Consider the following 27,397-nt stretch of genomic DNA (forward strand, 5'->3'; position numbering starts at 1 on the left):
GGGAGTGGAGAGAAGGGGAGGGGAGTGGAGGGGAGGGAAATCAATAGAAAGAGAGAAAAATAGTAAAGTCATTTTTATTAAAAAAGGAGAGAAAACAGAGTGATATGGGAAGATAGAGGAGTTGGAACACTACATTTTCCTCCCTTCAAAATTATATGTACTAGGCTCAGTTTATGTGCCTTGCCAGAGCTTTAGTCTGTCTTTGCTTTCTGCTCAGAGTGGCCCTAGCAATAGCTTGCCTTGTACCTGTCATCATGGAGCGAAGTAGGTAATTGCTGCTACCCTGTCCACTGTTAGAGACTAACTAGTAAAAAAAAGATCACCCTATCTGTACCCTGGATGATGTGGACCCATAGGACTGTGGCTTTCCCAACAGCTGATAAGAGCAATCCTGTGTTGGGAGCGACTTAGGTTGGATTGTGGAGGAAGCAGACTCCGAGAAGGGGATTTGTATGCAGGAAAGTGATCAGGGAGCTCCACCAAAACAAAGTTGCTGATATGGAATTGAGGGAAGCCTGCTTGCCAGACTGGATGTAGGGAAAAGTTTGAATTTCAACCTAATCACAATAATGACCTAGGCCATAGGGAGCTCTGGGGCTGGGATGGTCCTTCAGAGATGTTCTGAATTAGGGGAATGGGAAGAGCCTTTGTTCACCTGTCTCTCATCAATCAAACATTGGATACGGGCTATCCCTGGAGAGGGGAATGACCTTAGGAAAAGCAGTTCCCTTTAGCCAAGGACAGGGGTTGACCTGTGGGCCATAGCCTGCCTGCCTCCTTTTTCTGTAAATAAAATCTTATTGGCACACAACTACACTTATTCAATTATGTATTGCCTCCAATTTCCTTCACACTACAATGGCAGACTTGAGTAGCTGTGGCAGACACTAAATTTCTTGCAAAGCGTAAAATAGTAACTATGTGATGTTTTACAAAAAAAAAAAAAAAAAATTGTTTACTGACCGTGAGCCTAGGGCTATTCCCTGAGAGGGATCGCTATGAGCCATTAGAACCCAACATTTCTGGCAACTGGAGGAAGAAGCACGTAGGTCCTACACACCACATCATCCACTACTCCATGGAAATTTATTCTTTCTCCATGGAAATCTATTCTCCATTAATTTCTTATGGAAATTAATACTCCATAAGCAAACTGGACTAATGAAAGATAGTGGACAGATGGGAGTCAGAAGATAAAGTCTCCTTTCTTCCACCATAATGGACTGTTCTGAGATGTAATGGTTCTGACAGCCTTTTGGAAGATGTCTCATAAGACTAAGGAATTGCTTACACTTGTTACAAAGCAATGGCTAGTTTAAAAACATATCCTTGAATATTTTTCTCCTGCCCTCGCTACTTTGGTACCTCCTTTCCCCTCACTCCTATTTTTTTTTTTTTTTAAATTTTCTCTCTTCCATAAAGTTTAGCACGTAAGCCTTTTGTCCCAGACTGTTTCCTAGGTACCTCAGGATAAGACCTGTAAAATCAAATATTTAGAATTTGGTATGGAACTAGTATAAGGTTAGAATAGTGGGGCATTCAGAGGAATGAGGACATATTCTGCCTGTCATCTCATTTCCAATCTCAGGGCACTTTTCAAAGATAACTCTCCTCCAACTCCCAAGTATCTATTGGGTGTAAACTTTGTCCTAAGGTTACTCTGAAGTATTAATACTTCTGCCCTTCTTGCTCCCATTTGCCCACAACCAAGATAGAATGCTTGTCCTTCTTCCCGAGGCTTCTGTTCCAGTTCTGGGGAGCATGTTTATTATATATGATATTCTTTTTACTTACCCTGAGGGTATTCCCATTGATCTTTCAGGGTATCACCATTCACCTTGTGGGTTATACAACTACCAAGGGAGAACCAGTAGCTCTAGCCAAGATACGATTTTTAAGAAGACACACAAAACAAAATGGAGAAAAAGGACCCTCAGGCTGCTCTGCACTTCTGAAGTATAGCTCTAAAAAATAAAATAAGCAGGCCACACACAAGGAAGCAAGCTAACTTTGTTTTGCTGAGAGGACTTTTTTCCTTGGGTTAATTCCAAGAGGGAACAGGCACTGAGTGAGTCACAGAAAAAGTAGGACAGAGTTTGCCTTTCAGGGAATGCAATAGTGTGGGCGTAACCACGGCCCCTCGAGGATGCTCAGCAGGCACGACTTCCTGAAACTCAGGCTACGTCAGGTAGAAGCCTACCATGCAGATCCCCCACTGCCATGTGAACTTGCTCCAGTTCTGCTCCCATGCCTACCACAAGCTGAGTTTACAGGAGATCAGCTTTGTGTTTAATCTGTCTTCTTGGTGAAGAGCTTGGGTGGGGCAAGGCTGGGTCTGTGGTTGATAAGGGAACTCCCAACCAGGAGTTATAGCAATCTGTGGGACAGACAACATAGAAATTTAAGTGGCATGGGTTGAGAGCTGCTCAATGAGATGTCACAGAAAGGGTATCCAAGTTGAGTCCAGAGACAAGTGTGTGATACCAAAGGTGGAATATGCTAGAAGAGGAATTCAAGGAGGAGATGATCCTAATGGGCAAAGGAAAGTAACCCTAGATAGTACCAGGTACAGAAAGTCACTGCCCTTGGCTGGGTATTTATGGGCCTCGGTGGTGTCATGTGATTCAAAGGATCAGTGGCAGCTGAGACACTGTTCTGAAGTCAGTCATAAAGTCACATCACAAATTTCAGTGGAGGAGATAGACTCACAGTCTGATTAACTCATGATGTAGTAGTTATTTTGTGGCAGCTTTTTCTTCCCAGATGCAAACTCTTTCTTCAAATGCAAACTGACCAGGAAACATAATAGATAAAGCAGATAAGAGAGAAGCAGCTATAGTTAAGATTGAAGTAGTAGAGATGAATAGGTTAGATATACCTCCTTCCACTCCAACATCTGGGCCCCTGAGGCCTTTCTATGCCGTTTCTAGTACTCCATGTGACATCCTTTGAAACAAAAATTCTACACTAACAGAGCAGGTGAGTAGGAGTTTAAGGTAGAGCATTGATGGAGTGAGATGAGGAACACAGCTCCCGTTCTTCCCGCCACGGATGAATTAATAAGTTGGATATTCTAGAGTGCAATTTCTACCTTTACAGTGCCCGTGGAGAACATGTGTAAGTGTTCATAGTTCTAGTCATTGTTTTGAAGACACTGACCATCTCAAATGCTGCACTTCAGTATCGTGTTGTGTGTGTGTATGTGTGTGCGTGTGTGTACAGTAAAACAAAGACCTATTTGCTGCTTTTTATCCTCCAGATAAATTACTCAATACTTACATACCTCATCAGGACAAGACATCCACAGTCATGACGTTCGATCAATGCATGATTTTAACATTATTTCTGCATCATCAAAGACTAAATTATATTCAAAGTGGCTTTAGTGCTAAATGCATTTTATTATATGTCACTTGTTTGAAAAACTGTCACTTGCTGTGAGATGTAGTTAGTAACAGTCTATTTCTACCTAGTGGACATTTAGTTTCTAATAGTGTAGATTAAAAAGAATGTATTTGTGCTTGTTAGAGCATCATCTCACAGCTTCCCTGTCATCCCTAAGAACCCTCAAATCTCCTGTCCTTGTTGCCTTCTCTACTTCACTTGGTGAAAATTATATAGCATTTTATTTTGCTTCCTTACTTTGACTGTGTTCTTTTTCATCTTTTTTTTTTTTCTTCTGCTCTGGGCTTTTTAATCACCCATCTTTTTTCCCTTGTTGACAAATGCAGCATATGTTTTCACCTAGTCACCAAAACCATCCACTTCAAAATCATACCCTTTGTCAAAATGAATCCACATGCTTAAGGAAATTCTTCAAAAAGCCCTCATATATCTGTGTTTAATACTGACCTGTTGGCTTAGAAACTTCTATAGAATTGCCATCCTGGAATTTCTTTTCATTGCTTAGTTTATTGGCTCTCAAGTCTCCCTCATATTTCTTATTCTTGGATTCCTTCTATTTTTGGTTTTGCTAAACTACATCCTCAAATAACTTATTTTTTCAGAAGTATGTGTAATTACTAAACTTTTTCAGCCTTTTCCCATCTAAAATTTTCCTTGTTTGGTTTCTAGAACTGGTTAATAATTTTCCAGGTTATAGAATACAATGCTGAAAAAATGTTCCTTCAGGACTTTGAGGACATTGCCCCCATTGTCTTCTAGCATCTAATGTTTATAAAGTTAATATCATTATGATTTCTTTTTCCATTCTCCACTGAACTCCCACCCCCTAAAAGCTTTTAGAATGATGCCTTTGTCACCGACATTCTGATATTTTAGTTATGTGACACAGTGAGGGCTTTTCTGGGTTTATTCTACTGGACATTTATAGGACTCTTAAAAATTGAAGGTATGATTTTATGAAACTCTGTGAAGTTTTCTTCTATTATTTCTTTATTTCCTTCCCTCTATTTTCTTGCTCCATCTTCCTGGAACTCTAGTTCTACAGAAATTCAACCTCCTGGATGTGATCTTCATATTTCTTAATTTTTATTGTATTTTTTCTTTCTTTTCTCGAGTATATTTAACATGTTCTATTTTTAATTTTCAGGAAAGTTTCTTTTTCTATACATGTTCCCTTTCATAAATTCTATTCTTATTTTATGTATGCAATATTTTCTCAAATATCTCTGAGGATTTTAAATAGCATTGTTTTAAACTATCTTCTGTTCCTTGAATTATCTTTTTTCTTCTCAGGTCTTTTAAAAAAGTATTACATTGGGTGCTTCTATTGTGAGTTGGTTTTGTCAAATGCCATGTAATCTTAGATTATACATTTGCACTTAGAAATGTAAGAACACATTGTGTTTTTAAAAAGCAGTTGTTATTGATTTCTTCTGGTGCTGTGTCAATCTCCTTCTCTGTCTAAGAGGGAAGGTGTATCATCCATGAAGGAGCTTTATTTTGGACGGTAAAGGGACAGAAACAAGAGAGGCAGGTTGAGTATCTCTCCTATTGTCAAAAGAAGAAGGCCTTTACTATATGGCACCCAAGAACTACACAAAGTCTCCAGACCATTCAATTCCTTTATAAGAGTAATTCTTCTGTCTGAAAGTCGAGATTGTCTCCCCTTATGGGGGTGTTGGGTGGCATACCTGTTGTAGCTATTTCTGAGATGGTATTTCCATTAGTCGTTGTGAGTTCTACCCCATTTCCCACTCCACCTCTTTATACCTGATAACTCCTAGCTCAGAATCCCTCCATCTTCAGAGCCTTTGCAGCTGCCTCTTCCCCTTCTGCTTTCTTCTGTGTCATAAGCTATGGCATCCACCACTGTTTCATCTGTCAAAATAACTCCTTATGCTTTCAGTCTTTCAGATACTTGTCAAAATCTCTGGTCAACCCCTGGCCCTTTATCCTCTCTTTAGTTCTGTATAGAAGTATTCTCTTTTATACTTCTTTACTGTCATTTTGGTGAAGTTTGGAAAGAAGAAGTAAAGACTGCCATTCTGAAGAAGACTGAATTAATTTTAGATAAACATTCTACTGAAGTCGGCTCCATGGCAAAGAGAATTATAGAAAGGAGTCAGGCTATTTATGCTCATTTTAATGTAGTAGTTCCATCTTTTAAATTCCCAGAAGTTCTCTTGATATTCTAAACATTAAAATGCTGGTTGACATACTCTATTACTAAATTATACATGATGTGAGTTTAACAATTGTATGCAAATGTTAATTGCTGCTAAACTATCTATACTGTGCAACTAAAATCTGTATGAACATGTTTACAAAGTTTATAGTTTACAAAGTATTCACATATATCTCAGTTGAGCATCATTATTAGCCTTTAAGGTAGACATATCAGGTTATACTAGCTGCAAAATAATGGTTAAGAGAATCAGACTGCTTTGCTCCCAGTCTTGGAGTGGCTACTTAACTTGCTGAAAACTATCTTAATCTTCTGTAAACTACTTAACTTTCCTTGTAATCAATTTTCCTATCTGTAAACTTAGACTAATATTAACACTCTCAAAGGGTAAGGCAAAGAAATTATAATATCTGTAAACATGTAGAAATGACGTATAAAAGGTGTTCAAGAAATATTCCATATCGTTATTATTATTTTCTTTATAATTGTCTCATTCCCTTTTACAGATGATAAAACCACATGGCATGAGTCAAATCGCTTTTAGACTCAGTAAATTAGAAACAGATTATGGATACAAATTCATGTGTTGTGACTCCAAATTCAAGTTATTTCCAGTACACCATATTGTTTCAGCATGTATGAGAAGATTAAAGATCTTGTAAAGACTGTTTAAATTGGAGATAATCATAATATGATTTCTCCTGTCTTCAAACACTAACCAAAGATGTAAGGCTGTACAAATCCTATGGATAGAAGTGGAGTATCTATTTAAAATGGACATTCGAGATATTTTATCCATGCTTCCTTAAAATTAGTTTATTAAATCTTAGCCACAATGTCTCACAGTTATTAAGGAAACATTTGCCTTAGTTAACGGAAATCCTTGAGAATATGAACCAGACCATTCATCTTTGCATTCTCAATGCAGTATAAACAAAACTTATGTAGTTCAAGCTCAGTGATATTTGATTAAACTTACTTAAACAATGGTGCTTTAGAAACAATACCAAACTCATACAGTCATTTCTATGTTCTTGGGCCCTTTTGAGATATTTAATTTACAAAGGTGAGACTGTCACTGTGTGTACTTTTTGGGAAAGTTTATAGTACTGCTTTTCTTTGGATCTCAGATGAGCTGAACTATCAACACATCAATACACAGGGGTAAAAATTAAAAAAAACCAAAGCAAAAATCCCAGCTAGAGGCCCAAGTGATCAAAACTCTGCCAATGCATGCATTATCATCCACTAGTAGTTACTCTCATTTCTGATCCTGAGATGAGATTTGAGGATATAGGTTCTAAAATACCTTTGCTTTGTTGTTGTTGTTGTTTTCCAATTTTTTTCCTTCTGCTTTTATGATGTGGACACACTCCAGAGTATTCCTACACATACTTTCTGAAACTTCAGGGCAGTGGAATCAAAGCCTTCCAAGGCAGGAAAGTTTTGTGTATGGCAGAAAGAAAACAGATGATATATGAACAGGTTTGGATATTCCAGGGATATTAATGGTATCGCATGAAAATAAAATAAGTATTGCATAATAGCATGCACATTACTTTTATCCTTCTTCATCATATTTTTCAAAAATCCAATGCTACAGAAAAAGGATATGTTTTAGCAACAGAAGATGTAGACAGAAAAATTAGAGTTAATTTTTTTTTCTTATCACAAGACACCAGAAAGGCACAGATTAGAGTCTTGGAGTTAATACGCTAAAACTATATACAGTATAACATTGAAACTATGGTAAACCTTCAGTGAATTTCACAGTTAACACAGGAGAGCTTCCATCTCATGATGATAACTTGCATGTATTTTCTAACAGATGGTGTGGTTGTCCACATTTTTAGGTGTGTTAGATGGATTTTTCAGAATGTAACTTACATCTAGTTGATGTCACTTGATTGAGATTGTCACAACTTGGTGTCCACATTGAGAGTTATTACAAAACAGAGTCAGATTAACTAGTGACCCAGAAATCCCAGTACATTCTTGATTACAAAAAATATCTGGGGTTCCTGCAGGACCTGAACTGAAGTCTAATTAGAGGTCCAACAAAGTTGACTGGGAAAGGGCAGCCTTGACTCTTCCCAGTTCTCATGTCAAGAGTTGGGGAACAGAAGGTCCTACCAAAACAATATCTCTGTATGGCAATATTTAAGGTGGGTGTACTAGCCTATTTATTTCTTGCTACTGACCACCCTCTGACACTAGCTCTCTATACTTCTCTGCCAAGAAAGAGCCAACAGCCAGACATAGCTCTAAAACGTCAGCAGCTACAGTGGACCTCAGAAGTTCCATTTCTAAGGACTTGGCACAGAGGTTCAAGTTTGACATTGGCTCATACCTACTTCAGCATTTTGTTACTAGAGGTCTGTCAGGGGTTGCTTTCTTTGGGAAGCAGACTCTGAGTTGGAAATTAGCATACAGGAAGTTATTAGAGGGTGCTCTAGGGAGAAACACCAGTAGTAGGGAGAGGAAGGAAAAGGATTGGGCAAAGGAAGAATCAAGCTGCAATGCAGTCTCAATAGTAGCTCTCAGCCAGCTCCATAGGGAAATCTGAAGCTGGGATGGTCTTTCAGAATTATCCTGAGCTGGACCCAGATGAACAGATCTCTTAAGGTCACACATTGATCAGTCATTGGGTTTGGGTCATCTCAGGAAGGGGACATAACCTTGAGCCACGTGTTTCTCATTAGTTGAGGAAATCCTAGGGAGGATGGAGGCTGACAGCTGAGGGCCATGTGCTGAAGGTGCTCTCAGCAGCCGAAATACTAAAGGGGAATCTGACAGTGCAGGAGCATTGCCATCTTGGACAAGTACCACCATTTTAACTTTCATCTTGATCAAAAAACACCAAAATCCAAAGGGCATAAGCCTAATGGCTAAGGTCAGCATGACCATAAACCACAAATAACATCTCCAACCAGAAACATTCCAAAGCCCTTCCCAACCATAGACATGCCAGCCCTGAGATAACTTCCCTCTAGCCAGGAAGATGTCAGCCCCAAGATAACCTCCCCTCTGCCCAAAGACATTCTAACCCTGCCATAAATGTCTCCCCGACACAGAAACATTTCAAACTTGTGACAAGCCCTCTAACCCTACAACCAATATATACTCTCAGTCTGTAAGAGAGAATGCTCCTGACTGAAATTGGGCAGAAGCCCCTCTCAGGTGTATTTCTCCAAAATAAACCTGTCTTTGACTGTTGAACCATTTTTCATGTTTCTTTCCTCTTTCTTTAACTCTTACATTTGGTGCCAAAACCAGGGACGGGTGCTGGGGGTAGAGACTCTCTTGCAACCCAGGAAGCAGTGGACCGTGGTAGCTCATCTCACTGGATCCTGAGAGTCTCGGGTCATCCACCCCATCTTGTCTGTCACTTCATTTTTCAAGCAATTTGTGTGAGGAAGAAAACTAACCTGAAGGGGTCTGTGAGGCTGTGGCTGGGGCTACTCCCCAGTGGGTTCTCAAAACCCTCAGGTCTCGGGAATCCACCTCCAACCACCTGCAATGGGTATTTCACTCTCTTTCCTCCTCCTCCCTCATCCTCCCTTCTCTCTCTCTCTCTCTCTCTCTCTCTCTCTCTTTTTCTTTCTCCCTTGTGCAGCTCCAGTCTAAGAGGCCCTTTGCCAATTCCAACCAGGACATCCACCATCAGACACTAATCCAGCCAACTGGTAAGATCTGCCCTCCACTGGCTTTCTCACAGTACTCAGGAAAGTCAGGTCTGCCATCCTGGTCCTCTGAGAACCAGTGGGACTAAGCTACAAGAAATCTTGGGGACACACTGTTTCTTCTCAGGTTGACCGTCCTCTTTAGAAAGAGGACTCCAGGTCTCCACCTTTTGTCTGGGTATGCCTAAAACAAAAACAGACACCCTCAGTTTCTTCTCACCAGTCCACATGGGTGCCAAACAATCCCACATTCCTACGTCCTCTACACTGGGTTGTCTTCTTCACAACCTTGCCAAACTTGACTTACAGGGAAGCATAAAGCCAAAGCATTTAGTCCTTTATTGCAACACAGCCTGGCCCCAATACAAATTAGATAATGACAACCAATGGCCTGAAAATGGTACCTTTGACTTTCAAATTCTCAGAGACCTTGACAACTTTATAACCAGGAATGGCAAATGGCAAGAGGTTCTCTATATTCAGGCTTTCTTCTACCTTAGAGCCTGACCCTCCCTATGTCAAGCTTGCATCCCTCATGAAATCCTTCTTCTTAATGAAAACCCTCTCCATGTCTCTCCTTTCTCTGAAACTCCTTCCTCCAAAACCCCTTCCCTCAAAACTCCTTCCTTCAAAACCCCTTTTTACCTGGCAGATGAACCCCCTCTGTATTCTCATCCCCCTGCATCTGCTCCTTGCCTGTCTGAAACTTCTGCCCCCATGGCCTCTCCTGCCCCCAAGCCTTTAGCCCCAAACCCTGCTCCTCATCGTTCTCCACCTGTTATCCATTCAACAACTACCAATCAAACCACCTCAGCCACTCTCCCTCTCTGGGAAGTGGCTGGGGTTGAAGGTATTTCTCATGTTTATGCCCCTTTCTCCATGTCTAATTTGTCGCAGATCGAACAGCATCTAGGGTCTTTCTCTGAAAATCCTTCTCACTATCTCAGGGAATTCCTGCATGTAACGCAATCCTTTAATTTAACTTGTCATGATATTTATATAATTCTAACCTCCACCCTCAGTCTTAATGAAAAAGAGCACATCGAGCATTCGGCTGAAGCCCACACAGATGAACTCCATAACCAAGCTCCTATACAAAATCCAGTGGCCAATGATGCAATCCCCTGTAGAGATCCAGATTGGACTTACCAGCATGGAGACAATGGCATCAGTCAAAGGGACCACATGATTTCCTGTCTCCTTACGGCCATGGGCAAAAATGCCCATAAGGCAGTTAATTATGAGAAACTTAGAGAAATTACACAGGAGCCCCAGGAGAATCCTGCCCTTTTCTTATCACTCCTCACTGAAGCTTTGCTAAAATATACCAATCTGGACCCAGAATCTAGAGAAAGGCAAACTTTTCTCCACCTCCAATTTATTTCCCAATCCTCCCCAGATATCTGGAAAAAATTACAAAAGTTAGAGGAGGGTCCCCAAATATCTCAGCAGGACCTCCTAAATGCAGCCTTCCATGTCTTTAATAGCAGAGATGAGGAACAAAAAGTTTTAAAAAGACAGACATCTCCGTTTAAAATACCAGATGCTTACCTCTGCTGTCCAAAAGTCAGTTACACAAAAGCCTCCCAATACCCCAAAGGGAAACTCCCTCACCTCTCCGGGAGTCTGTTTCTGAAGTGGCAACCCTGGACACTGGGCAAAGGCTTGTCCTAACCCCCAGTGCCACACCAAACTGTACCCAACTTGTGGTCTTTGGGGACACTGGAAAATGGACTGCCCCCAACAGGGACACCCTCCCCATTCAAGTGTGGCTCATAATGAAGCCCCCCAAGCATCACAGGAGGAAACCTCTTCACTGCTGGCACTGACAACAGAAGACTGAGGGTGCCCAGGATCCTCCACCCCCATGAAAAGTGAGTCCACCGAACCCAGGGTAATTGGGGTGGTATCCAGTAAGATTATTTCCTTTCTCCGGGATGCTGGGGCGAGTCTATCAGTATTAACTGAATATCAAGGCCCATTAGAACGTTCATCCATTTCTGTTGTTGGCATGAAGGGCATACAAGAAACCCCATACAAAATGCCACCTCTATACTGCTCATTTCAGGGAGTCACCCTCACTCACTCTTTCTTGGTCATTCCTCATTGTCCCATTCCTTTACTAGGAAGGGACATCCTACACAAACTAGGGGAATCATTCATTTATGGGCCCTACACCAAAGTCACAAAGCCACACTTATTATTATGTCAAGAACAAAACCCTTCTTCAGACACTCCACATCAAATAGACGTAAAACCCAAATTCCTCAACCAGGTAAATCCCATAGTATGGAACATTGACTCCCCCATAATAACTACCCACCGTTCTCCAATTCAAATTTCAGTGAAGGATCCTAAGTGCTATATAGTAGTCTCACAATATCCCCTCAATCCTAATGGATTACAGGGACCCAAGCCCATCATCTCCCGACTTTTGGCTCCCAACATTTTAATCCTCACCCATTCTCCCCAGAATACTCCTATTCTCCCAACCAAAAAACCAGATGGCTCCTATAGAATGGTTCAGGATTTGCAATAAATCAACTCTGTTATTGTTCCTGTTTATCCTGTTGTCCAAAACCCCTACACCCTCCTATCGAGAATTCCTCCCAACACTAGCTATTTCTCAGTATTGGACTTCAAGGATGCCTTTTGTACTATTCCTCTACATTCCTCCTGTCAAAAACTTTTTGCTTTCACTTGGACCGACTCTGACACAGGCTATTCCCAACAACTCACCTGGACTGTCCTCCCCCAGGGGTTTAGAGACAGCCCTCACAATTTCAGTCAGGCACTTCAATTGGACCGTTCCCAACTACCTCTACAACCTAGCATCTTGCTTCAGTACAAGGATGATGTACTTCTTCGCAGCCCCTCTCTAGACCATTTATTCAACACACCACCAGGCTTTTAAATTTTTTGGCTGAATGCGGGTACCGCTGTCCAAAAGGAAGGCCCAATTAACCTCTCCAAAAGTCTCATACCTAGGATTAATTGTAACTCCAAATACTTGAGAAATTCCACCAGCATGAAAGCAAGGCATTCAACAAATCCCTTTTCTTGAAACAAAAAGGGACTTACTTTCTTTCCTCGGATTAGTGGGATATTTCCAAATATGGAGAGCAAATTTTGCCATTATTGCTAAACCCCTTTATGAACACACAAAAGGAAATCTTGACCAACCACTCACTCCCACTCCAGACCTTTGTCCTGCTTTCTCTCACCTAAAATATGCCTTATTACAAGCCCCGGCTTTAGGCCTTCCAACCCCCCTGAAACCCTTTCATCTATATTTACATAGTTCTCATAATCAGGCCCTTGAACTATTAGCCCAACCCATGGGAGATTCCCTCCAACCAGTGGCATATTTTTTAAGACAACTATACCCCATTTACAAAGGCTGACTCCCTTTGCTTAAAAATTTTGGCCACAGCTTCTCTGATTATCCCTGAGGCACAAAAACTCACGTTCTATGAACCCCTTCAGGTATTTTCTTCTCACAGTCTGCAAGATATGCTCAGCCATAAAGCACCCACCTCCATATTATCCTCTTGCTTGCAAGCCTTACATTCAATTCTCCTCCAACCCTCTATCTCTCTTCATAGATGCTCCCCCCAATCCCGCCACTGTTTTGCCTTCAACACCAATTTTGGACCCCAATCAACACTCATGCTCTGATTTAATTGAAAGTTATCTCACCATGTTTCACCACCTTACTTCCACTCACGTAAAGGGAGCCCCAGATTGGTTTATAGATGGCAGCACATCAAAAAACCATCCCCTCCAATCAGGATATGCCATCACTGAGGGATATCATGATGATACCCACTTTCTCCCACCTATAAGAGTGAGTCGTAGAGGCTTCCCACTTGCCTTTGGGCACATCCTCCAAACAAGCAGAATTAGTTGCCCTAATAAGAGCACAAACTCTAGCAAAAAACACACAAGTTAATATATACACCTATTCTAAATATGCCTATAACATCATCCATTCCAATGCCCAAATTTGGAGTGAGCAGGGCTATCTCACAGCTAAGGGAGCTCCTATCATTAATGGAAAACTAGTCCATCATTTAGTAAAGGCAGATTTACTTCCAGGAAAGGTTGCAGTTATCCATTGCAAAGGACATCAATCAGATGAAAGCCACATTTCTTTAAGAAACCGTGAGGCTGACTATTGGGCAAAACAAACCTCAACCAATCATCCAATCTCCCAATATCTATTTCCCCTCATACAACATATCCCCTCCTTTTATCCAGAACACCAAATACAACAACTAGTAACAGTAAGGGCACAATTCAACCCCCCATAGTGGTTCATAGAAAACAAATTAGTCCTACCTGACCCTGAAAAAAACAACTCTTTTATGGGACATTCACAATCTCTTCTACGCCAACCATTCCCCTCTACAACATTTCTTAAGTTCCCATATACACATAACCCCAGATATAAAGGAACAGCTAAAAGCCATTTCCCATCAATGTCCTATTTGCCAAAAAGCTTCACCCCACTCCAATACTCCACCCCCTTCTTACCCGCCCATCAAACCAGGGGACACCTTCCAGGACAGGATTAGCAAATTGATTTTACCCATATGACCCCAGTTAAAAAGGTTCAATTTCTTATAGCATTGGTTGATACCTTTTTGGGATGCATCGAGGTTTTTCCCACAACCAACAAATGGGCTTCTACTGAAACCTCCAAATTAATAACAGAAATCATCCCCAGGTTCGGGGTGCCTCTTTCTTTTCAATCTGACAAAGGTCCTGCATTCATCTCTCAAATTATTCCAACACTTGCACAAGCTCTACAAATCACCTGAAAGCTACACATCCGCTATCGACCTCAATCTTCAGGAAAGGTTGAAAAATGAATGGCATTCAAAAAACACCTCACCAGCTACTCACTCACTCCAAACACATAAAGACTGGGTTACACTTTTACTTTCGGTTACACTTTTACCTTTGGCCCCCCTAAAAATTTGGGCACTCCCATGTAAGCCCTTAATGCTCAGTCCCTTTGAGCTCATGTGTGGGAGACCACTCGCCCCCTTTGTTCCACCTCACGGCCAAGCACCACCTCAACCAACTCCTCCCGTTTGCCTTCTTCTACATACTGTCTGCCATTTCATTTGGGAATATGCTGACAAATACCTGCCACAACCTGTAGTCAACTCCTCTAATCCCTTCCAACAGCCAGGAGATTGGGTCCTGGTAAAAGGTCCCAGCCCTACCCCTAATACTCCCCTTACACCTAAATAGAAGGGACCTTGCCAGATCATCCTTACCACACCCATGGCAGCAAAACTGCAGGGACTCCCTAACTGGATTCATTATACTTCTCTCAAGAAAACTGACTTCCCTTCACCACATACCCAAACAACCAAATCTAAAACCCCTTCAGCCTTCTCTTATGTCTCTTCAGGACCCATTTCCCTTCACCTCACCCAAAGCCCAGAGGAAAAGGAAAAGAAATTCACTTAAACCGCTTATGTATCTTTCTAATATTTTTCTCCCCCAAACTTTCACCACTTCCTAACCAACCTTGCTACAGACCTTCAGTGGTACCCTTATGAAACTCCCATTATATATCTTGATCAGCTCCTTACTGTTCTATGAGACCTATGGCTTGAAGGAATTTTCCAGGACTTTACTCCTACCCAGGTAACCCTTTTCTCTTTTTGCTTGTTTGTTTTTTTTTTTTCAATATAAATTCCCTAAGTATATCAAATTCACCAATACAACCACTCCTCACTGCTCTCAAGCTCGAACGCTCTATAAATCTTACACAGTCCCTCTTGCTGCAAGCAAATTCTTCCTTTGCTCCAGAATGCTGGATGTGCTTATAGCTGTCTTCCTCAGCTTACTCAGTCCTTCCTGCACCCCTTCATGACCTTTTAACAGGGAGCATAACCCTAATTTATAAACTCCAAAAAGGAGCTTCCTTTTTTGAAAGAGCTGACACCCTGGTTGGCAATTATCCTACCTCCAGGGCCAATCCAGCTAACAAATTATTTCAAACTTATTACAACCCCCTACAATGCCTTAAGCCCCAAGGCCCTCCTGTTAAAGGGCCTATAACTAAACACACCCTCCTTTTACAACAAGCCTCACTTTGCTTTTCAGCCTCTGAGGGAAATCTCCTTGTGTGATCCTTAATGCCTAGCCAATGCAACTGTGTTATCATTATTATACACCCCCCTGACCATCAGACTAACCGAGTTGACTACCAAGTATCACCTGAAGCAAACAAACCATTTCTACATCTGGCTTGTTTTATGATCTCTCCCTTGACCAATGCCTCCAGCCTAACATGTGCTGTCTCTGGGGTCTACCTTTTTCCATGGCTCAATATCAATGGTGCAATGTCCAATCACACTAAATGTGTAAAAAATAACTCTTCCTATGTCTCTACTGTAGTAAGTGTCTCCCTGGCCTCCTCCTTGTCCATCTGGAGCAATGAACCACAGGAAAGAAAAAAACATACCATCTTTAATTCACTTACTCTCTTTCCATATTGCTGCCTGTATTTACAACAAAGGCCGGTTCTTTTTGTGTGGCACCAACACATATCTTTGTCTCCCCACTAACTGGACCAGAACCTGTACCCTAGTTTATCTATCTCCCTCCATTGGACTAGTTCTTCCTGATCAACCTTTGCCCATGCCATCCGTCCAGTATGTTAGGAAAAGAAGGGCTATCCACGTCATTCCCTTAATGGTCACCTTGGGTATAACCTCTGGACTTGGATTGGGAGTGAGCGGATTAGCCACCTCCGCAACATACTTTAAGGCTCTTTCAACAGAACTACAGCACTTATTAGAAGATATAGCCCAAAGCTTTGTAAGAGTCCAAGACCAACTAGACTCCTTGGCTGGTGTAGTCCTCCAAAGCAGATGGGGACTAGATCTTATAACAGCTGAAACAGGGGGCCTCTGCCTCTCATTAGGTGAGGAATGTTGTTTCTATCTCAACCAATTTGGCTTATAAGAGACACTGTTGAAAAAACTTAAAGAAAGGGCTAAAAAACTAAGGAAAAACCAAAACAACCAAATAGATTCTTGGTTTAAAAACAAAATCATAGCGTGGGTCATCCCATTCCTGGGCCTTCTCCTAATAATAAGCCTAGGACTAATATTCTTACCCTGCCTAATTAACCTTTTTCAAAGATTTTTAACTGACAGGATCATGGCCATTTCACAGACAACTACCCCAAAACATCTACAAATGGTGTTACTCCTGCAATCAATCTGAGACCTGAAAACGCTCTGTCCCCTCGTCAGCAGGGAGTAGCCAGAAAGAACACGCTGCCCCTCATCCTTTTTATAACTGCAGGGTCTGGATTGACAGAGCAAGAGCATCACCATCTTGGACAAGTACCATCATTTTAAGTTTCACCTTGATCAAAAAACTGCCGAAATCTAAAGGGCATCAGCCTAATTGCTAAGGTCAGCATGACCATAAACCAAAATAACATCTCTGACCAGTAACATTCCAGACCCCTCCCCAACCAGAGACATGTCAGCCCTGAGATAACTTCCTCTCTGGCTGGAAAGATGTCAGCCCCAAGATAACCTCTCCACCACCCAAAGATATTCCAACCCTGCCATAAGCCTGTCCCTGACACAGAAACATTCCAAGCTTGTGATAAGCCCTCTCACCCTAACACCAATATGTACTCTTAGTCTGTAAGGGAGAATGCTCCTGACTGACGTCAGCCAGAAGCCCCTCTCAGGTTTACTTTGGAGAAATAAATCTGTCTTTGACTGTCGAGGCACTTTTTATGTTTCTTTCCTCTTTTTTTAACTCTTACAGAATCTAGGTGGTGGATCACTGCATTCACTGCAAGGTCTAATTTTGGAGCAGTCAAATATCAGTTCAGACATAAAGCCTGGCCTGAAATTTGAAGAATGTACTACTGTTCCCTGACCAAAATGAGGATGGGGTTGCTTATTCTCACAGCCCAATAATGAGATGCAGGTGAACTGGGAAAGAAGAGAGTTTATTTCTGTAACCAGGTACAGGGAGAAGACTGAGAAAATATCGCCAGATGAACTCAAAATTACAAAGTTTTCCAGAGCTTATATACCTTCTAAGCTATATGTCTATGTGTAGGTGTGCATTCATCTAAAGACATAAGTGATTAACTCCTTCTAATCTATAACTAAGGTCTGAGTTTTGAAAACTTTCCTCTGGAGCCTCAATAAATTTACTTAATCTAGATGGGTCCAGTTGCCAGGGTTATTACCCTTATCTTGTCTCCTGCTAAATCATGGAGGTTTGGGGAGTTCCTTTAGACCCCCCAATAAAACATTTTTGTGGAGGTCTGGGGAGTTTCTTCAGATCCCCAATAAAAATTTGTTTAATCCTAAACAGGTCCTGTTAAGAATTCCTTTGTTATCTTGTCATTCTTCAAGTCCCAGAAAAGGCCTGGGCAAAACTCTTGGTGTGCTTTTGCTATATTCCAGCCTTTGAATAAGGGCACTGGCTCTATCAGCTTTTAATAGTTAATGTCACCACTCAGTCAGTGCTGAAACAGTTATTATGGAGGCCTGGGCTAGTGAGACCTGGCCTGCCATACTACCCCCTGTCACGCATCCTGCCTATCTGTGAGAGGTAGAATTTGTCCTTGTTTAATATTAGGTTTAAAAGCAGAAAACTATCTGGCTTTGATAGATGCTACTGCCCCATACAGAGCTCCAAGATAGTGCTAACAAGAAGAATGTTAAATATAGTTAATATTGAATGGGTGTTTACCATGTGCCTGGTGTTGTTCTAAGCCCTCTCCATGTGTGACTTCATAAAATCCTCACTCCGACCCTATGAATAGGTAGTTTGGCATCTCACAAATGAGGAAGCTGAGGAGACAGAGACAGTGAGGGGACCATGAGTGCCTTCTCTTCTGTCACTCAGAAAAGATGAGGAATTCAGGGGTGGTGTGCTGTCCCAGGTACATCACTGATCTTTGGTATTCTCTTACATCATCTTACACTTAGGTGCTACCAGGGGAGCAAGGTGTACTCTATGCATCTTGAAAAGATAAAGTATCAGCCAGCAGATGTGTTGGGTGCTGGTCTGAGGCCAGGCTTTCTAAGAAACGTTATACTCTTTTGGAAGGCTTTTCTGAGTTCTAAATACAAGAACAGCCCCCAGACCAACTCGAAAACACACTTCAATCTGTTTTCAATCTAGGTTCCCCGTATATAAAGAGAGAGATCTTGTTGCTATATACAAATTTAGTCTCCCCTTGGCTTTACAAGCCCTGGGTGATAATTTCATCTCTGCTGCTAATGAGACAGAAAACCTTGCCTGTAATGGGAAGCAGTTGGACTAAAGGGTCTTTAAGGTCTTTTCCAGCTCTAAAAGTTTTATGTTGCTATTAAAGTCAATAGTAATTAATAAAAGGAGTTCAGAAGGAAAAAAAGAATCAGAAACACTCTGCAAATATAAAAGTGTCACGTGTTACTGTAAATAACTGAATGTGGTTCTTACCTGTGGTCTGGATTCACGAGACAAAATTAATTCCTTTCTTTTATAAACTTGGCTATGTCCTAGAAGTTTCAATGCATTTTAAAATTAAAATGGAGATTGGCTTTCCATCTAAATCCTGCCTGCTGTCCTCCCATTTCATCTCCTACTTTGCAGACTTAGTGATGATGAAAACACCAAGGACATCCTCAAAGAGAAGGTTATTTGAAGCAGCTGCCACTCAAGTCTTGCCCTTTGGGACTGTCATTTTTTCACTTTGTCTTCACCTGTGCCCCTCACAGCTCATGGAGCTAAAACTTGAGGAACCTCAGGGAACAAGCTGTATTTGAGTAGGTAAATTATAGAGGAATTATAGAACACAATTTGACAGGAGGAAAAACTGCTCAAGTGCAACCTCTCAGTTCTGTTCTACAACATCTGTTGAGTATAAGGCACTGTGCTTGGAGATGTCAGACACATAGGCACAGCTCCTATCTCCAAGAGGCCCTCAGTCCAGTGGGAAAAGAGAGATAGATTCAGAAATGTCACAGAAATGATTGGTTTAACAGATGTAGAGAAAATGTGTGCAGATGAGAAGAATAATAATAGCTGTCATTTACTGAGTACTTACCAAAAGCCATGTGTTTTACTAGCACTTTTTTATTTAATCATTTCAACAACCAGAAATGGAAGGTATTGTTATTATTATCCTCATTTGATTGTAAGGCAACAGGCTCAAAGAGGTGAAATGCTTTGCCTCGAGTGACTCATCTAATATATGGCAGAGCTTGAATTCAAATCCAGATCTTTTTGACTTCAAATCCTTCACTGTCATTTACTGTGCTTTTCTGCCTCCCCCAGGGCAGACACCCACTATTCTGACTTAGAAGTTTGCAGGATGAATTATACTGAATGTGGAAGACTGATTGAGACATGCAATAAAAATAGGAAGACATATATTCTGGATAAAAGGAATAGCCCAAACAAAACTGAAGATATGGAAAAGTCCCAGGACTTCGTGGGTGGCAGTGGGAATGCCAACTATACCTGTGCTGGGAGGAGCACAGTGTATAGCAAGGTGTGGAGGAGGGACTACAGAAAGGGTTGCATTGGAGGGATGGGAACAGACTGAGTATAACTGTGATTTCCATCTAGCAGCATACCTGTGAAAGTTTCTCAACAAATCTTTGTGCAGTTCTGACATTCAGCGTAATGTATTTTTGCAAAATTTTATACACATCACACACACACGCGCGCGCGCACGCACACACATAAGGAGTGAGATCTGTCCCACAGAGTTGAGCTCGGCTAATTAAAAAGTTATATTGTAAAGCAGTGGTTCTCAAACTTGAACGTCAGCCAGGCACGGTGGCTCACGCCTGTAATCCCAGCACTTTGGGAGGCTGAGGTGGGCAGATCACCTGAGGTCAGGAGTTTGAGACCAGCCTGGTCAACATGGTGAAACCCCATCTCTACTAAAAATAAAAAAATTAGCCAGGCATAGTGTCGCACGCCTGTAATCCCAGCCACTCCGGGGGCTGAGGTAGGAGCATCACTTGAACCTGGGAGGCAGAGGTTGCAGTGAGCCGAGATGGCGCCATTGCACTCCAGCCTGGGTGACAGAGTGAGAATCCATCTGTAAGAAAAAAAAAATTTAAACGTCCAGAAAAATCCCCTGGAAAGCTTGTTAAAGCATAGAACGCTAGACCTTAGCCCTAGAGATGCTGAATCAGTAGGTCTGGGATGCAGTCTGAGAATTAGGACTTTTAAACAGCTTCTGGGTGATGCTGATGCAGCCAGTCTGGGGGCCACACTGCATGGAACTGATGTAGAGCAGGGTGTGACTCTACTGTGAGTGCAAGGTAAGAGGTTCAGCACTTGAAAATTATAGCCATAAGCTTCCTGTAACCCATGTCACACATTTGCGCTCCTCTCTCCATCTTTGTCCCTCTAGGCTGTTCTGTTTCAAGCCCTACCCTACAGCGATAGTGGTCTTTCAAAAACATGAGTCTGATCATGTCACTGTTCTGTTTAAAAATGTTGGTGGCTCCCATTGCCTTTGTGTGGCATGTGAATCCTTTCATAGCCTTTCTTACCTCTTTAGTCCTATGCATTCTCCCATACAGAACACCTTGCAGCTCCCCAAAGGAACTACATCTCCTTACCGATATCTGGAATGCTAACTTCTATGAGTCTACCTCTCATCACTTGGTTAAATTTCATGCCTCTTCCAGGTCTTATCCTCTATATCAACTCCAAGTGAAGGACTTTCAAGACCTTAAGTGATGTCCCTCAAGGACCTCTGTAAAGCACTCTTGCACAGTATAGAAATGACCTGGTGACATGGCTGAGCCCTCCCATCCATAAACTGGTATCTCCTTGAAGGCAGGCACAGAGCCTTGGCACCTAGTGTATAAAAAATTTAATAAATTATAACGTGATGTTATGTGAGATCTGGCAAAAATAAACCATTATGTCTCTTCTTCCTAGAGCAAAGGATTGTGTGCTTTCTTAGAGCCTGAGCTACCATGATAAAAACTCGCTCACAAATAGCATGAGAACATGACAACATGCCATTAGTAACCCAGAAGAAGCTGTATGTGTTTTATATTTTTTTCATCTGGGCTTTACAAACCACAAAAGCAACTGTTTTGCCTCCACAAAGAACATATTTTTAACAGCATACTTTCCCAAAAGAACACTCCTCCCTCTGTTGCATTTTGATCTATCCTGATTTAATTTAAAGTTTGAAGATGGGGCCTGACCTTATCTATCAGTGGCTGAGCCGTTGTCTCGTGGAAATGCAGTTTGAAACTCATTAATAGGGTAGCCTGTATATTATAACTTAGAAGCTCTGGGTTATCACTGATGCTTGCAATTGCTATGGAAACCGGGTTTATATGCACCTTTCAAAGAGTCTGCTTTAAAACAGGAAAAAAAAGATGAAGAAAAAGAAGGCTTCGTGAAAGAATAAGATATTTCATACCCAGCATGCATAAGCAGGTTCAGTGATGCAAAAATGCTCTGCCTACACAATGATAAAAACAATTTTTTATCTTTTTCAGGAGCTAATAATGTATAACCTTGTCTTAGAGAACTGTGTTTATACTGGTAGAGAAGAATGCTCAAGGCAGCTTTTCCCGGTGCCCACACATAGACACACAAACACAGACACACACCCACAATTTTCAGTTTTCCCCAGACTTTTTGCAATCTGCATTCTTAAATCCTCCAAAGGCCTCTGTACATGCAGCATTGGCTGCTAAAGCCCACCCAGCGTGGACTGACTGAGAGCTCAGTCTCTTCTGCTTCCCCTTGAATATGTATTGAATGTTGCATCCTGTCTCATGGGCTGAATTTTTCAATTATAAAACGATAGTGCTAATTTGATCAAGTTTCTTTTTAAAAATTATTGGATGTATTCCTCCCCAAATTTGTTTTGGAGGTTTCATCCCTCATCTCCTTGCCCACATTTCTCCCTAATAACCTAGGTGTGGTACTGTGTTAGGTAAAAAATAGTCTATCATCTTGTGGAAAATGATTCTTTAGACACACCTCCCCCCCATGTAGAACCATGTGTTATTCCCTCCAATGTTTTCATCTGCTTGTCTCCCCACTTGTGAGTCATCTATGATTTTCCCTTATCACTTCTGCAACCCCATTCCTCCCCTAACTCTAGCCAAATGTGAGCTGGTTTTCCTTCTCTTCTGAGGAAGAACAGGTCACGAGGGCTGAGCTTTCTGTCTTCACCTTCAGACAGAAGAAACTTGAAAGAAGAACGCATCTGCAGGCAGCTGTTCACTCCGCAGGCATCTGGAAACCACTTCTTTGCGTTCAAATAGTTATGTAACCCCACATGTTGGAAGTCTGAAGAGACCACAATACTCAAAATGCAAATGACACTGTTGCAACACATAGAATATCTGAGAGAAGAAAGGGTTTTTAATGTCTTGACTATCTATGATATTCCATAAAGTTAAGGGATTGGATATGCATGGGCTGGGAGGACTGAGGAACAAAGGATAGAGGTTAAGGTAGGTATGAAAAGGGACTACTAACTACTTTAGAATTTGAAAAAACTATTGATACCAAATCTGCCCACCCTCTGTACAAAAAACAAAACAGACACTGGTGCAACTTTAACCTGATAATGCATGAAAAATGGCTATTTTTCATGAGAAAAACTTCAGTCATTTCCTTGTAAACACAAAGAAAATTAAGAGAAATTGTAAAGTTACTATAAGAAAAATCAACAATAACTCTTATAATAGATTCCCTCTCAATTAAACAGCAAATCACCCTAAAGTGTTTTTCAGCCTGAGTATTTATCAGCCTAGATAATCTACTTTACCAATTATGTTCTGCATTTTTAACAAAACTTTTTCTGCAAAAGTTAGTACAACTAGAAGTGAATATAAATTAGTCCTCTTTCAAGTCTTTAACATATTAAAAAGCTATAGAATATATACATTAACCCATAGTTTTATAAAAGGAATATGGTTTTATAAAATTAAAAGCAATATCAGGATCTGTATTTGTGATAAATAATTACAACAACATCAAGCAGGCATTTCCCACTTAATCTATTACTCTCTAAGATTACCATTCAATTCTGCATTACAATTTAAGTAATTTAGTACTCGACGCATGCGCTACAGAAAACAAGAAGCAGTGTATTACAGTAACAAGGTTTGTATTTCACAAACAATTGCAAGGGTGAAGCAGATATCTTCTAAGCGTCGTATATTCACAAACAATTGCAAGGGTGAAGCCGGTATCAGAATTCTAAGGGTCGCATGATTGGGTTTGCAGTCCACCGCTTAGAGGAGCTTCCTCTGATTCTTCTGCAGCAGTCTTTTCTTCATTCGTGGCTTGTGGCCTTTCTTCGTTTTCATCGTCTTCACTTTGTAGGTCGTTCCACATTAATTGTCTAGCTAATTTGATGTTCAATTCTTCGTTGTAGTGAAGCCTTCTTCTTATTTCGAACTGCCGCTTTTTCTCCTGTTTGTGGAGGAGGAGTTTTCTCATGTAGGCCTCGTTGCTCTCTTCCTCCTCCACCTCACAGCTGTGGTCCGAGGCATCAGTGGCGGCCATGGCTTCCTTTCCTTCGACACCGCGCACTGAATCTTCTCCTTCGACATCGCGCACTGAATCTTCCCCATCATCTTGCAAATTCATGTAGGAAGTGCCGGGCTCATTTGCCTTCATTAAATCGTAATCTCTGTACGTTGCGCGGTGTGTCGCAAGGATGCTTGATTCGTCCCACTTCTGGGATTTCTTTCTCTTCACATCTTGAATATTCCCTCCAGACTGCTGACCGGAAGTCGCCACCGAGGAACCCGAGGAGCTTTTGTTTTTCAGGATCCCCTTGATGGGCCGGTGCGAGGAGGTGGAGGCTGACATCTTGCGGAGAGAAGGGCTGCGAGAGAGTTGGGCCGCTGAGCAGCCGTCCGCCGCCCTCCAGTCTGAAACTGCAGCGCCGTCTGCCGGGGCAACAGGTCCCAACGCCCTAGTTAAAGCACCAGGGCCCTGGTGTCACAAAGGGCGCTGTGTATGACGTCACGATGGTCGCCGCCTTCGCTACCGCCACCGTTACCGCTACCGGTACCGCTACCGTTGCCGTCACTGTTGCCGTTACCGCTGACGTCACCGCTACCGTTACAGCTACCGTTAAAGCTACCGTCGCTTTTGCCGTTGCTGCTGGCTTTACCGTTGACGTTACCGCCTCGTGGCCCATGCTAACGTCATTTTTTTTCCTCCCTTTTAACGGAAAATAAGGTAGGAAATACCCTTTGGTTGCACTTGGAAAGGGGAAGCATTGTTTTTAGAAACTTCTATACAACCTGACTGCCCACAGGAAAGCTATGTTAAATATTTCTCACTGTGGGTCACTGTCAAAACTTTGAAAGCCACGACTTTGGTTGGAAAGATGAGAGAGGCCTCAGCTAGAAGGTGATGACCTTCTGCTCCTCCCTCCTGTGACCATCCACACTCTCCCACCACCACACATACGTTGGTCCTCTTCTCCTCTCCCTGTCTTGGTGAATGACCCCAACATAGAGCCAATTATATCAGCTGGGAATCTGCGTGTCCTCCTCAGCCCCTTCACGTTGCCCATTCTCCAATCCAGCCCTCAGATGTGACCTAAATATTTCAAGAGGCTCGTTTGATCTCTTCTTCCACCACCCTGTTTCAAATCACCATTTTCTCTTATGCAACTCCACTCACAGTCATTGAACTGGGCCCCCAATATCTCCTCCTGCTGCTGTCCAATCCCTTATCCACCCTCAAAACACCCATCAGATCTTCTTCATCTCTCTTTCAAACCCTTCAATGGCTGCCCACTGTTCTTGACATAAAGACCCAAATTCAGAAGAGGCTGAAAAACAGCTGTTATGATCTGCTCAGTTTACTCAGGCATCTATCTGGAACCTTCTCCCCTTAAATTCTTCCCACTCTACCTCCAGCTTTCTATTCTGATCTTCCAATTATGGGAGCATTCATGAACCTTCCTGTCCAAGAATTTTTTTTTTCCAGGTTCTTCGTGCAGCCTGGAGCACCCTTTCAGATTTCAGTTCAATCATCATTGACTTTCAGGGACCATTTCCTGACCCCCAACAGCAAATAGACCTCCCTTTGCTTTCATGGCGTCTCTTATTCTCTGTGACAGCATTTGGAGTCATTTGTAATTTCTTATCTGTGTACACTAGATGACAAACATCAAAAGTAAAAGGAAGTGACAAAGACTCTCTCCTTTGACCAAACTTTAATCAGGCTCCTCTAAGCCCTCTGCTCGACTAGGCCTAAACTTGGGCTTGTAGAATCCAGTTCGAACAAGAATCTTACTAAGTTAATTTAGTGAAAATTTCCCACCACTGGTATCTGACCTCCCTGAATAGCTGATCAAATTCCTCATGCCCAACACTAGATATCTTGTCACCCTGTTGGGTCAGTTTAGCAAGAATCCCCCTTAGCCCTGATGTTTCCTTTCAGTAATTTTCCATTCACTGAGTCTCTATTCTGCCTTTTACCTATTCTTGTTGGAGTGGGAGTCAATGCCAATTTTATTCCCCTACTGCAAGACTGACCCCATTGCAGTGGTCCCTGTACCTACTGTGATAGTCCTTCATGGAACAGAGTCTTTCTTACCATCTTTAACAAGTGTCATGAATAATTTTTTTAACAGTTATGTTGGCTGTGACTCAGATAAGATCAGATTCACCATTGGACCCCTGGAGCTCTCATCCTGAAGTATGCACCTTTGAAACCTTTGTCTTCACTCTTGGCTGACTGATCAGGAATCCATTGGTAAGCCCAACTCTTGAGCCAGTGTTCCAGATGGCAGTCTGTTGAAGCATGGTGAGGATACGTTTTGATTCTTGTGAATCTGAGTATACTCTCTAAAGCTGGGTTAGAGTCTGAGGCTTTTTATGAAAGGCATCTGAGTTTCTTGCACTCCAGCCTGGGTGACAGAATGAGACCTTGTCTCAAAAAAAGAAGAAGAAAAAGAAAGAGAAAGAGAAAGAGAGAAAGAAGGCACCTGTTGGGCTGGAGGTCTTTCTTCCTGGCTCTTTGTTTGGAGTGGAGTTACATATATTCTCTAATTCCTGGGCCTGGTCCTGGCTAGAAAATTCTTCCTGTCTCCTACCCTTATTTAATTACTTCCTGGCTTCCTGGCCTGGAATATTTTCCTGACTCTTTTCTTTCAAGTGAGGATCCACTCCACAACTACTGGGCTGGAAATTTTATTTTTTTCTGGCTGTTTGTGAGGCCTCTCTTTATGGAAATTGTTCAGTTGTCTGAAACTCCTCCTCTTGAACCCCTGCTGAGGCCAGCTCTGTCTACTTCCTTTCTTATTGGCATGAGTTTGCTGGGGATTATTTGGAACTCCAGTGGCCTCTTTGAGGAACTTGAGATCTCCTCAAACTGGCTCCTCTATGGTCTCTTCCTTCCCATTGCTCCTTCCTCTTAACACCTTCGATCTTCCCTTCGGCTTCCTTGAATTCTTTGTTATGTTCCCCTCAAACCCCTGCCTCCTCCACTTCTCTGTCCACCCCTGCCAGACATTTTCCTTTTCACTCCAGCTCAACTCTCTCAGTCATTTGAACTTTAATCCTCCCACTCACATCACGGCCTCTCAAGAGACTCAAAGATACCTGAAAGCCACTATCTGAGGCTGGAAAAAAAAAAAAAGGCTAATTAGAAACAGACTGGATATTTTGTCTACTCAGATGGACTCTGGAATCATCTAGACATTTTCTTGATGTGCCCTCAGTCCCTGATCTCAGATTTAGTCGTCAGCCTTTATAGGATTACATATCAGGGCAAAAGAAAATCTTGGAGGTCCTTGGAGGTCTCCACAAAACTTCATAAAAAGCTTTAGCTCTTTTTCTTAAACCATTCACATTTTATTTATTCCTTTTAACATGTTCTTTCTTAAAACAATTATGTATTTTATAACTGATACTTTTATCATATTCTGTTTTTAACTTTCTTTTTTATTGTTTTTTTCTTTTAAGTTCTGGGGTACATGGGCTAGATGTGCGGATTTGTTACGTAGGTAAACATGTGCCATGGTGGTTTGCTGCACCTATCAACCCATCACCTAGGTATTAAGCCCAGCATGCATTAGCTATTTTCCCTAATCTTTAGCTCT

General features: G+C 41.8%; 1 protein-coding gene across 1 annotated transcript; it reads right to left on the minus strand.

Moving 5' to 3' along the window:
• Window positions 1–23,417: 23,417 nt before the first annotated feature.
• PPP1R2C (PPP1R2 family member C) lies at window positions 23,418–24,227 on the minus strand. Its single transcript, XM_045384099.2, has one exon. It carries the CDS (start codon window positions 24,142–24,144, stop codon window positions 23,527–23,529), a length of 618 nt encoding a protein of 205 aa, XP_045240034.1. The 5' UTR covers window positions 24,145–24,227; the 3' UTR covers window positions 23,418–23,526.
• Window positions 24,228–27,397: the final 3,170 nt, after the last annotated feature.

The sequence above is a fragment of the Macaca fascicularis genome, chromosome X (assembly GCF_037993035.2).
Source record: "Macaca fascicularis isolate 582-1 chromosome X, T2T-MFA8v1.1".
NCBI classification, from domain to species: Eukaryota; Metazoa; Chordata; class Mammalia; order Primates; family Cercopithecidae; genus Macaca; species Macaca fascicularis.